At 35.8% G+C, this 13,658-nt stretch overlaps 1 protein-coding gene across 8 annotated transcripts in view; it reads left to right on the top strand.

Moving 5' to 3' along the window:
* Nucleotides 1-13,658, top strand: part of LOC135134963 (uncharacterized) — a 193,850-nt gene that overhangs the window by 38,019 nt on the left and 142,173 nt on the right. For 7 of the 8 annotated variants that reach the window (XM_064063877.1, XM_064063878.1, XM_064063876.1 and 4 more), the window contains exon 2: nt 7,418-11,264. In XM_064063877.1, the coding sequence (XP_063919947.1) occupies nt 7,493-11,264 (3,772 nt within the window). In that variant the 5' untranslated portion in view covers nt 7,418-7,492. Of the gene's footprint in view, nt 1-3,734; nt 3,800-7,417; nt 11,265-13,658 lie in introns of those variants that run through there. The other variant, XM_064063880.1, reaches the window with a different exon arrangement.

Here is a 13,658-nt window from a genome sequence, read left to right as displayed (position 1 = left end):
CTGTTGAAGAATTATCATTTTGTTCTTGTACATTGTTGCTCTGGTAGTGAAAGTGGCGGTGTGTGCAAATAACTTGGATCTCAGCTAATTATTTACGTAATAATGCGGCCGATTCGTATCAGCTGATACCGGACGTTGTTTTGAGTTGATTAATTCATTTCCGATTCTAATTTATAGCCGAAAGTTCATCTTGGAATTTTACGAATTATTTATGGCTTCAGTATGGAGATTTTTCAGATAGTCAGGGTTTTTCTTTTGAAAATTGTTTTCTTGTTTATTTGATTTTATAATAATAAAATGGTTTATTTGTAACAGTTAAAAACATAAAGTCTTATAGCGTGTGATTTGTACACTTTGACGCCTGCAAAATTCAAGGTAGAGTTGCTAAACATAGATGGCATGATTTAAAGAATATAAAAACCCTCTATTTTTATGTTTTTTTAAAGGTTAAACAAGTTTCTAAATCTGCACATTCTTTTTATGTGAGAAATCTGGAGAAACTAACAACAATTAGTGCTATTCAGAGCTGTGAGCCCAAAAATTAAGTACCCAATGTTTGTTATTTTCAAGAAGTAACTTCTGGTTCAAACTTATGTAATACATACAGGACTGCTAGAAAGTACAGATACAGTTAAATATTTCCAGAACGGTTTATCAGATTTCATTGAAATTTGGTACACAAGTAAAAGTATTTGAAATAATCTAAAATATTCAAATTTCCATCAACGTTTCCATTTGGATTTTTTTAAATAGCACAAAGGGTCAAATTTCATATTTTTAAAAAAGCATTTTTATATATTTTGTATATTTACTATACATTTATTTTATTATGTATATTTTTATATATCCATGCTTTTTAGCAACCCTGTATATGCATTTCATTTCTGGTCGGAATCAACATAACAAAAAAAAAAACAATCCTTGAAATAATCTGTGGTCGAATTTTGCGGTCTAAAATTAACGAATGTTTGTGAAATCGAGTCTTTGTTTCTTTTAAAAAGTAGCAGCGGAATAACAAAAGGTGGCGACAAAGCATCATTTATTGTCCATCAATGTCGCGAATTTGTTAATACATATATCACAGCAATTCATCTTGATCTATTTTCAACAGATTAGGAACTATTAATAATAGTTATTTATGTGTCCAGACAGTGAACAGGTATTATTTCTCCGACGACGCCAAAGCAACTAATTATGCGTAAAGAAGTTCAGTAACGAGCTGCACAAGAAAATTAAAAAAATCCTTGCGAGTTTGCAAAAGTTAAGGCTCCGAGGGATGTAAGTCACTTAAGATATGACAAAGCATCTTTTAGCGGACGCAGTGTAATAAAATGGTTAAGGAATTTTATAACATCCTCATTTTGTTAAGATCGTGACAAAAGTAGCGTTATCAATTTTCGGACTTGGTCATGTTTGAACTTATACATCATCGTTTTTTTTTGGTTACAGCTCAATCGAGAAAAATACACTTGAACAGAAAACGTCCATTGATTTAGTTATTTTTTGTGAAATTTATCTTTTCGAAGTAATGGACCCTATAAATCAGTAATAAAATTTGACAAATTGTGATGATTAATAGTCGATAAAATTTTAAAGTTTAAGTAACTTTTCTATTCTTAACGCTAACTGAGCTAAAATTCGTACTATATGCTGCTATTTACGCTGAAATTTCGTAGCTTTTGAAGCACACTAAATCCCGCAAACATGTCTTCAGAGCTTTAATCAATAATTTCTTTGATGACGTAATTGATGCTTATGGAAGCCGTTTAAATAAAAATAAAAAATCGCGTTTTATACAGTGCATTTTTTAACGCTGCCCATAAAATGATGGAGTTATAATAAAATAAAGCGTATTGCTAGACCAGGAGGCCATGACCAAGCGTCATAACCTGACAACTGTGAATTTGTGGTGAACATAATAAATTTACTTTTGTTGTAATTCCATAATTATTTTGTTCTGTACGATAAAATGATCCACTTTAATGTTCTACCAAATTTCACTTGAAAATCCTTTCTAGAAAACCCATTAACATGACTCAAAATACCGAGTGACTGTTAATGTTTGTGATTTTTTTTGTCAGGTTGGCAACATATTTAAAATTTTATGATGGCGTACCTGATTGTTAAATTAATATTTATGACGTTAGGTTAGTAGTTGCCATCGTCTCAACCAATCAAAAGTTTGTTAGGTGTGCTCATGTTAAAATTGACAACTATGAAATGACATACTGGAATGGCTGCCAATATTTCAGAATTGCCAACACAAAAAAGGCACTGTATGTAGCTGCCCCAAATAAAACTCCGCGGACCAATATCTTGAGAACGGATAGAGATATTGAAATTCTGTAAACGCTATTGTTTTTGGTAGATCATTAAATTACGATTACAACGATATAAGACACTTTGGAGCATATTTTATTTTGATAAAAAAATAAAAGTTATAAATATAAAAAAGTGAGATAAAGTACTACCAGTTTATTTTACAAAAAGTTAGTAAAATCTGTTTCAAAAGCAATCATTTAAGCATGTGTTGGAACTGTCATCCTTCGCAGTGAACACAAAATTTGTTATTTGTTCGCAATTATTAACGTATCATGGGTTTTAAAAAGGCTCAAATATTCGCAATTTAGTTTTTTTAATCATTTAAACCAGGTAAGGTCCGTAAATATGCTAAATCTTTTATGTATAGACACAATAATAAATGTACGGACCTTAAATCCGGTCTGCGAGCTGGTCATCATATTATCGATGTAATTTTCCTCATAAATGTTTTTTAGAATTAAAAATGGGTTTAAGATTACTAAGAATTTCTTTTGGTCTCGAAGAACGGTTGACCAATTGCAGCTTCCTCAAAAATAATAAAATTTACTTTATAAAAATATAGCTATGTGTGGACTATTAAATTTTGTTTAAAGTTTGAAGTGAGTTTCCATAATTACATTTTGTCATTTTAACACGGACAATATAATGAGCGGACGTCATTAAATTGTTGGTTGGGGTGATTAGCCAAATTTTGGTTAGCGTTTTACCATGCATCTAATACGATATTTCTGATACACATACAAAATTTGATAACAATTGGTCCAGTAGTTTCGGACATTATCTGTCTAATAAAAGTCGACACAAACGACAGACAGACTGAAACGGGAGACCACCTTTTTCATACTGTTGGGGTAATGAAACGTCGACATATATAAAAGTAGTCAGCGCCCGATGGACCCGGGTACAAATGAACAATTTTCGATAGGCAGCAAAGAGATGACGTAATTGTGTTTGCGCATTTGTTTCCATGACAATATATGGCAATTCAATAATATATTGTATATTATTGTTTAAAAATAAAATATAGGTGTGCGTTGCGACGCCGAGGTCATATATGCGCCATATTTGCATTGTATTAAATTAAGCTCAAGCTAAAAACAATGTCGTTTACAGAATTTCAATATCTCCATCCATTCTCAAGGTATAAAGACACATCCAGTGAATATAAAATTTTATATGTGCCATGTTATCATACTGGATTTTGGATCATACTGTATAAGGTAGAATAAGTAATAACAGCGTTTCCGAGAATATAAGCTTTGTTGCAAAAGATAAGAACTGTTTTTCCACAACGTTTTAAAATACCATACACTAATTATAAAATTCATTTACATAAAACCAAAGCCTTGATCTTCCACTACGTAACATTTTTATCATTAGATATGTGCACTTTGGTGCTGTGTAACCAGTGTATTCCACCTGCCCCGTTGAAGATGTTTTATCTGAGGGCCAAATTGCGACAATTGCGTCAATTTCAGTAAGAAAGTCATTTTCTGTGTTATCTATTTAAATTTTTAATCAAGTCCTACATGGTTTCACTATTCAAAAAGTGGCAAGAACGAAAAGTCGATAATGTTATACAGGTGTCCCATCATTTATGGCCTGTGATATTTGAAATTTTCAAACAAATGTTAGTATCCGCAGTTCTATTGTCTACCCAATAAATTACGTTTTTTTATACTGTTGAATGTCAGTTTCTTTTTCTTTGTTCTGTTTTAGAGTTAATAAATGTTAATCACCCACACAATTATGCAATGGTAAATCCTTTAAAGGCTAGAATGTAATTTACAAAAATGTGAGAATATTGTGGATAATTCGTGAGCTACTGTGATATTTTACGAGAAACAAATAGGTATATGATTGGAATATTGTACGATCAGATTGTTACGTTGAACGGGTATTTAAAATCGGCGTGGGTAAAACTCAACAATTTTCTTAATAAGTCAAATTTACACGACTAATCATACAGCGAACATGTACACAATAAGTCCGACTGGAATGGAGTTGACTAGACTCAACTTCTCCCATTGTCTGGACTTCACTTGTAATAATCCTCGTTCCTGACGATGACCTCTATTTAAACCTATACATTCCTCTGGATGGATCGCGAACGCCGCTTCGAGGTTTTTCTAGATCCCGCAAACGAAAACATCATCGTAAAGTTATTTGTAGCAAATTTCACACAACAAATGCCACGTTGATTGTGCTTCTGTGGCATATTTTTTTTTTGAAACGTCAAAGAAACAAATATTTGGACAAATATTCGTCAAACGATTCTATACAATAAGTCCTTTCAGTACACAAGTTATTGTAATGTCTAAGTTACACACTAAGAATAGACTTCATTGAAAATACTAATAATTTTGGTTGTAACACAACCATAAAAAGAAATTGACTGTTTTAATAGTTGCCATTGTTTTTTGTTATAAACAGAGTGATAAAACATTACTTTCGAAATCGAATCTAGAGTAACTTTCATCCTTAATTCTCATTTACGTAAAACAGGAGAAATAGTATTTATATAACTCGATCTTCAGATCTACATTGGAGACTGCGTATGTATTTTATTGATTTTTAGGTTTGAACAATCGAGCATCTTGCTCATTAAGCACTATTAATTAACTTTCACTCAAAAAGAAAATGATTCTTCTTTAAAGACAAGTTTATTAATATTGAATTTCTGTTTCATAGATTTTTTGCATCATAAGAAATATATAAAGCTTTTTAAGGAAATTTAATTACAAGTACCGGGAAAATAGGAGGTCTATAAAAGCATAGGACTCATAAAATTTTCACACATAAACCGAAGGGCTTAAAAGGGTCTCCATCAGGAAATTTGCTATCACTTGTTTAATATGCAAATAAAATTTTTAATGGTAAGAAGTTAAGAAATAATTCAGTTACTATGAACTTTGACTCTTATGAGTAGCCGTGTGGGTATAAAACGCCATAGATTACGAATAATTCCCACTGCGATCTCATTTAAAAACATTTATTGCCACGTAATGTTAATCTCTGCACGCAAATTGTTCATTTTGCAGTACATTGTAGATACCATGATTGAGTTTAAATTCGAAATCTTGAATTTTTAGGCGCTTTGTTATACAGCGAAAAAATGACCTTATAACCTATGAATCGTTAAGGAAAAAAACGACATGTAAATATATATACATACTGTATGTAAGTTTTTGTAATAAATTAATAATAATGATCATGATCATGTGCAATTAATTCCGTAGTAGAAGAAACGTGATGTGGTAGTGAACAATTATCATGAAGGTCATATTCTTGTTTTGATCGTGATAATTGGACTCTATATACTAGTTATTTGTTTTAGCGTAAGGTGCTAACTTATTGCATTCACATCTTCCGCAAACGCGAATTCCTCCATTAATTTGGTCAATTAGATTCACAGCCATGTCATCTGCAAAACGAAGTGGGAAATAAAAAATTAATTTAAATGTTCTCTGGGTTAGTCTGGTATTTGGGGTATTTAGAAAGAGTAAAGAATTCAAGGTTCCTCACTTTAAACAGTTTATTCCCACCTGTCTCCATTTCCCTCATTTTATTTATACACTGTTTCTTCATAACGACTTCTGGTCAGATTAACATTATTTTATTATGTTACGTAACGTAAACGTGAACTAGTTAATTTTCTTAAAAATATTTAGGCGCGTAACACAGCGTTACGTAAATCCGAACGTGACTTTATACGCGAGAAAATGATTTTCTAACGCAATTACAAAAGGCTGTTGCTTTAACACAAGCAATTTCCAAACACCAAAAAAGCGTCCGAGGTTTTTCTAAAAGATCTGCATGGGTAATTACAGTAAAACGTGTAACACATTTTTGACGCAATTTTTTTATATTATGCATAACAGGTATTTGGGTTTTCAGGGCATATCAAGCTAGATCTTTGCACTTCAAAAGCTACAAAAAGCTTTCGAGTCGTAATAGCCTAATATTATATGCTGATACATATTTATGGCGTATTCGCAAGAAAAATAAAACGAGCGAAATCTACATTTCCTTTGAATAGCGTGTAAATTCTGCTCTGTTTAAAGTGTGTGTGTATTTAGTATGAATTTTCCATGGGCTTCGAAAGCGACCAGTCGAATTATTACTTTTCATGTTCTTGCTGTGAAAAGGAATGCAGGATTGGTATTGTTCGCAAATTTCTCTGGGAATGACATTTATAAATTTTACATAAACCTTGTTGTTTTCGTGTGTGTCTAAGCAGACATTTGTGAGAACAAGCCGTTGAACATTGTCAAGGTTCAGCAATTATTAATAGTCAAGGTTATTAATTGTTATTATAAATGATTATACTTATATGGAGGCAAACCTACATGCGTGTTGGAAAGTCTTGTGGTTTCTTTTGCCACAGCAAGTTTTTGTGGCCGAATGAATTAAACATTTGTACATTTTTATATCTGTGTCAGTGTAGATTACTCTGTAATCTTGATTATTCTACTTATTCAACAACGGTGTGGGCATGCCCACTTACAAAAATTAAGGTAAAAAATACAAACCATGTAAAGATGAGCCACTTCATTTGTTAACAAAATTTAAAAAGATGTGTAATGAAGATCACGCTAACAATGTCCATTACATTTAATTTATATAATTTTTGTGGCGTGGGAGTTCCTGCAGAGTTGGGGAATATAATGGCAGCTATATTTTACAACATTTCATCCAACCGCTAAATCATGAGAGTTCCGTAGAGTAAACTTACACAATTAATTTAGATTCGGACAGAAAAAACGAATTTCATTCATTGTTCTTGCTTTTTTTATGCGAACCGACATAATAAAACGTTTTTTGTTTTCGAAGTAATTGCAAGCAGGTCGAAATTTTATTATTTTTAACCCCGCTTTAGCATATGGTCGAGTATGATCTATATTTATTCTAACAGTTGTTGTAAAACATGGCGCCCGTCGACTAAATACCCGTCGAAAATAGATTTCAAGTAGGAAAAGATGTAGGTACACATATGTAATGTATGTCTAAATTGTGAAGCTTTATCTGTCCAATTGTAATTGTGCATTAACTAAAAATAGTTAATTCATGGAAATAATGATTGTTTTTTTTTCAGACCGTGAGCAGTCGACCTCGGATCTGGTCGTCCTATTCAAATATACGTGCCAAAGATGTGCAAGGACTCACCACTATGAATAGTGCTGAAGAAATATCGAAGTATAAAGAAAACACCGATAGTTATTATTCACCTACGCTGTCCAGACGTTTGTTGGGTTATGGATACGATTTTCCAGAGAAGTCGCCCAAAAAGGATAAGAAATGGTCGATAGGGAGTCTCTTCCGGCGAAAGAAAAAAGAAGAAAGCGAGAGCAGTAGCGAAGAAGACTCACAAAAGAAGGGATTTCTCGGACGGAAGAAGAAAAAACCCGAAAAGAAAAAGAAAGCTCCAAAGACTGTAGGAACGTTCGATCATGTTGTACTTTCCCGAAATTCGCATTTGTATTCGAATGGTTTCAACGGATACGAAGAACCAGCAATTTTTTCCGATCCTAGCGGTAGTTTTAATGGTTATATTAGTAGAGCTGTCCCCAAGACTCAGGCGCAAGATATTACGAAAAAACCTCTTCAAAATACGTCTTTAGATGATATAAATAACTCTCGAAATAGTCTCGTTGTTGGTTCTGCGGATGCCTCCAAGAGAGGTAGAAAGGGGTTAGCGAAAGTTCGAGCGGAAGCTCGAAGGATTAACCTACGACACGATAGTAGTTCGGATGAAGATTCCCAAAGGTCTGCTTCCTCGTCGAGGTTTAGGAGTGATGAAAGTTTGGGGCAAATACACAAAGACACGTCGTTAAGTCGTAGGTCGAGGGCCGCACGAACCGAAAGGTACTTAAAACGTCATTCGAAAGACGGCGAGAATCCAAAGGATTATCTACGACTGTCGAAATCAGATGCCGAGAATTCCGCTTTGCAATGGAAAAATTCGGACGACAGTAACCGGTCGTTGAGTCGGAGTCCTTTGGTCCCAAAAGCAAAACCCAAAACGTCGTACTCCAGCTTATCTCAGTCACCCAGTATCTCAGGCTTATCAACCATACCCCCTAGTCATGGAAGTCATAATAGAGTTAGAGTTAGTAATTCCACAAGTAACCCATCTTATAAACCTCCGTTATCAATGAACGAGTATAATTACAGTACTAGAAAAGCCCCCAATGATTCTCTCGATAATCAACGTAGTTTGTCTTGCGATGCCAATATACATAAATCTGTATCCACGGAAATAGACCCGGAAATAATCCACGTTCAGTTTCCGCTAGGAAAACCAAATAATAGATATCGGAATTTGAGCTTAATCGACTCTCGTCACTTCAATTCTACTCATGCGAGGCAACCGCCGCCGCCGCCACCACGCGATCCCAGAAGACTAGTTACCGCCCAATATTACGAAAACGTGAGACCCAACACCTACTACTTGGACGGTCAGCTGAAATCAAAATCCCTGCACGCAACTTCGCAGAACAACACACCTCAGCAAATAAAGAAGTTCAGTTCGTTCAGCTTGACCCCGAGCTGTAGATCTACTTCAGAAGACCACCTTCCGAAAAACAACATCCAATTAATTCCCAGACCGTCATCTGCAACGCCTGACGCAACAGCTTCCCAGAGATACGCGCAACGATACCCGGAATTAAAACCAGCCTCGGAGAATTATAATTATCTGACTGACAAAAAACCGAGAAGTCGGAAACCTATATTTATTCAGACGAACAATAAAGTCGACGTGGATAAAACCGGACCGCAGAAGGTTTTAGACTTTTGGAAACAAAAAGACAAAGAAGGGGGCAGTAGTTTTCAGGAGAAGTTAAAAACTAAGGCGAATTCGAAAAGTCCACAGATGTTTACTTGCCAGACTCACGTACAAACTAAAGTCTTCCTGCCGAGTGTTCTTCCGAATGATATTAACTCCGAACATTTAGCCAATTCTACGGATCGTTTAGCTACTAACGAAAATTTAGGGACGAATAGCCCGTTTACGCCGATTTCGCCTAGCGAAAAGACGCCGCTAGTTGGCGCTAGTAGTTTCAGTAACAGTAGGGACGACGAAAACGACGACTTAAGGCGTAAGTCTTCTAATTTGGAGGAAGCGCTTGACGAGTTGGAGGCAATTTATAACAGTTTGCGACTAGGGGACGAAGATCTGTTGGAGCGTGCCGAACAAAGAGAGAAGGATGCAGCGGCGAAAAAACTGAAAGAACAGAAAAGGGAGTTGTACCCGAATTGGAGTATGTCTAGAGGGGCTTTAAGTGATTCGAGCTTCAGCTACGAACCTTTCGATTCTGTGGATTCGCCACGGCGCAAGCGCTTGATTAAGAAGAGTCAAACGATTGACAGGAGGGGTGATGACATGGCTTTCAGAAAGTTAAATAAAGAAAGAGCGGCGACAATTAATGATCCGCAATCCGTACTATCCAAGGTTTGTTACTTGAATGCGTCCCCTGTATATGGTAAAGATATACCAATTGAAAATGAAGTGCCAAATAAGAATTGTAGGGAACCGGACATCACTCTTGACGATGTCGTTTACAGAAATGTTAAATTTGCCAATAGTAGTCCGAAAGTTATGGAACCGCAGCCACCTTTCGGTATTCCCATAGGGCCGATAACGCCGGCCCCTAATAGCGACTATTTACACGCAGTCCCAGATAACCTCCATCGTCCCACTTTTAAACCACGCAGGATTCCCGACTTAGTGAAAGACGATTTGGCTTTCCGCAATTTGAGGAAAGATCAAAACAAAGAGCCGGCACTTCCACAGTTGTCGCCTGAGGATCTAAAGAACAACAATTCGTGTGAATCGAAGTTGGATTTGCATTCGTTGAAGAAGAAACGTGCCGTTAGATCGTTGTCTGCGAACATTGGCAGTCTAATCAATAGGGACATCTTAGCTAAGGGGTTAGAGAAATATAAATACAATAACAACAGTGAGAATAACGAGTCGAAGACACTAACTGATATCGCCGATGCCATGGAAATCGCCAGACAAGTTCTCAAGGAGAAAGAAAATAAAATTAACGCTACGAAAAGAGCGTTTCTAAGCGATACCGATACGAATAACGGGAATGACAGTATAGCAGAGAGTCGCATGAATTTCTTGAACAGTCTGAAGACGCCCAGTGAAAATTCGAAGGTGGCGCCGGCCGGAGATAACTATTTGCAAACGAAACCCCCCAGGGGTCTAACACCGGATCGAAGATCTCCAAGGTCACAGAAAGAATCGACTCCAATTCCTGTCTCTCCGCTCGAAGACAAACCATCGCGGAGAAACGATTCTAGAGATTCGTCTCTGGATGAGTTACTCACAGCTCTGGCTACCGAAGCCAGGGAAACAAACGAACGCATCTCTAACGAGTTGACTTTCTGTGAAGACAGTCAAAGAAAGAGTCCGACGCCGATCGACGAAAACTTGAATAAGTACGAATTGACGAAGACTTTATCTGACATCGACGCGGTATCAGAGCAGGCGAAGTTATGCGAGAAACTTCTAGAGGGGGTTGTAGATAGCACCGATTTAATGACTTCAACTAAACCTCCTACCGAAGAAGTGGAACAGATAGACGTTAAGCCTGTTCTGGTTGAATCCGTAGCTAACATTGTTTTGACACGCGACGACTCGAAAGTGGAGAAGATAGTGGATAAAAATCCGTGCGAGTCGGATCATGATTATGAAAATTTACTATCAGATCAGGAACTCAGTTTGGAAGTCGACGACGAAGAAATTAAGTGCACGTCACCGTTTGAAGAACACAAAGCCGAGTTGATAGCGACTTTCCAGGAGTTAAAGAAGAACGTCGATATCGACATCCCGTCAAGTCCGGCCACTGAATCTAAGGAAATCGATAACAAAGACGAACAGCTTCTTGATAGCGGCAAAAGTGAAAAAGAAAGCGATGAGACGGTTACAGGTGAGGCGTGTGTTGGTGTTTTAGATGCCGCTTCGTACAAAGAATGTGCCTATGTCGAATCACACAATGTTCCTAACCCTAAAACTTACATTTCTAACTGTGATATAATCGTAAATCGTTTTACTAATTCCGTGTGTTCGTCAGTAGAGAGCAGTACAAGTTTTCGTTCAAATAGTCCGGTAGCTGATAGTTTCGCAGACTTAGAGAATAGCGTTGGTTCCACGCAGCTAGATTCGCTAGAAAGCTTAAAGTCACCAAAATTGGTTTTAGAAACCTCCAAAATGACTAAAAACGATGGGAACAAACAGATACTCGAAAATCAGTCACTGATATGTCGTGATTCGGTTCCGGATAAGCCCGGAACTTCAGCCGATGCTGTTATGGATTTTCGAAGAATTAGTAGGGGAGACAGTAATTCGAACGAACCTGGGCACATTCTTGATGATGATGAAAAACCAACCCCTGCCTGGTACCGTGACCCCGCAACGCTGGCTGTTGCATGTTCTTATGGATTTGCATGCGCCCATCAGCTGGCTTCTCTCGATTTTGTAGCTATTTTAGGAATTTTATTTGCAGTTCTATCATTCATTGCCGCTTTGATCTTTTAAAAGTTTTGAATACCAGCATGTACATTTTTTTCGTGATTTTATTTTTAATTTATATTAGTTTTTGTTTGTTATTTTTATCACCTATTCTACCCGTACTGAATTTTAGTTTGTATGTATCAAAGGATGGTTTACTTATTTACGTATGTTTTATGGTAGATTTTGAACATATCAAATTGGAAACGAATTAATGCCAAAAATAATAATTAGTTAATGATGTAAAGTTCGTTGTACAGAGTTGTTATAATTAAGTTGTGTAAATAAAGTGTTACGAAAAATTATTTACGCTGATATTATTATTTGTTGGTGGCAGCAAATGAGTTATTCAATTATCGGCAACTCACGAATTAAATTTTCCAACAGATGTTGCAGGGAGGGCGAGTAGATTGACAGGTCAATTTATATTTTGTTTGGAATTCGTTGTGGTGGTAAATTGATCAGTTAATCGAACTGCGCTTTGCGATATTAAGCACCGATTTCTCGAGTTCATGTAACTTTCGCTATTCAAAATTAATGTAGGCGTAGACAACCATCAATACACGTGTGTATTCATGTCGGCCTTGCAATTTACCCCCAACTTTTCTTTTTCTGTTTTTTTTTTTTGCATCATTTGTCGTTACTTGCCTGTACCTTTTAACGTTACTACCCACTAGAATATTAAAACGCTTTTATTCAGCAAGTCCCATTCGATGTTTTTTGTTCTCATTTCATCTGAGAGCAGCTTAGCTGTAATAATCATAATAATTATGATGATGGCACTCGCGTCTTTACAGCACCAGAAAAACTAATTTGTGCAGACCACACAGCTAGCTATAAATGATCGCATTAGTGACGTCGTGTGTTTTATTGTAGGTATTCTGTAACAGTCGCCACCCACTTCCTTTACCGGCAACAAACTTCAGGTAACTGCCATCGTGTCTACCAGCTAACAACCTTTTCCACTATCTATATATTGTCAGCAGATAAACGAATTCTCGGTAGTGCTATATTCATGTTAATATTATCCATGTAAGCTACAACTGCATTCAAATATTTGTAATTTCAGTTGTTAGTCGTTTTGTACAGTTGCCGTATTCCTGTTTATCTTCAGTTCCAAATGATTGATGTATTACACTAGTGTATTTTTGGTTGCCTAACCTGTAAATTGTTAATAACGTATTGTGATTTAATTGTAAGAACTTGCCATTCTTACCACTAATTGTTCCGCGTAGTAGTTTTAATTATTACTTAATTTATTGTTGGTAATGTTAATAATTTAAATAAAGTATTTATTTCCTTATTTTGTGGGTCTTTGTTGAGTGATGTGACGAGAACATCGGGAAAGCGTGTGGTGTATTGTTAGCGAATGAATAGAAGGGACAGTCATATATTGATAATGTATTTTCAGAAATATTATAAGCAAAACAAATGAGACGGTGTGCTATGCTATCACTGTTGCTACTACTATTATGTTATACAGGTTATTAAAAAAATGAAGTTTTGAAAGTGTCAGTTTTTATTTACTAATTTTTACTTCATGAGCCAGATATAACGAATGAATAATAGAGATAGAATACATACATAAAACTTTTTTATGCATCCCTGCCAAAAAGTAAGTGACGTCATTTCAGAAAATTGTTAAATACAGAGTCATCAAAATTCATTGAGAGAGTTGGTAAACCTGAACTTGAATAATTTGGTTTATTAAGTTGTATAAAAATGTTAGCTGTCAGATTTGAAGTTTCAAATTTCAAAACTCAGTGGCGTCTTTTTCGATTTTTTTTTTTGGTAAAAATATTAGTTGTCAAGA

This window comes from Zophobas morio, unplaced genomic scaffold (genome assembly GCF_036711695.1).
Source record: "Zophobas morio isolate AGI-343-1 ecotype UQ-CSIRO unplaced genomic scaffold, CSIRO_AGI_Zmor_V1 ptg000024l, whole genome shotgun sequence".
In the NCBI taxonomy this organism is placed as follows: domain Eukaryota; kingdom Metazoa; phylum Arthropoda; class Insecta; order Coleoptera; family Tenebrionidae; genus Zophobas; species Zophobas morio.
Note: the sequence above shows the minus strand (reverse complement) of the source record. Positions and strands in the feature narration are given on the sequence as shown.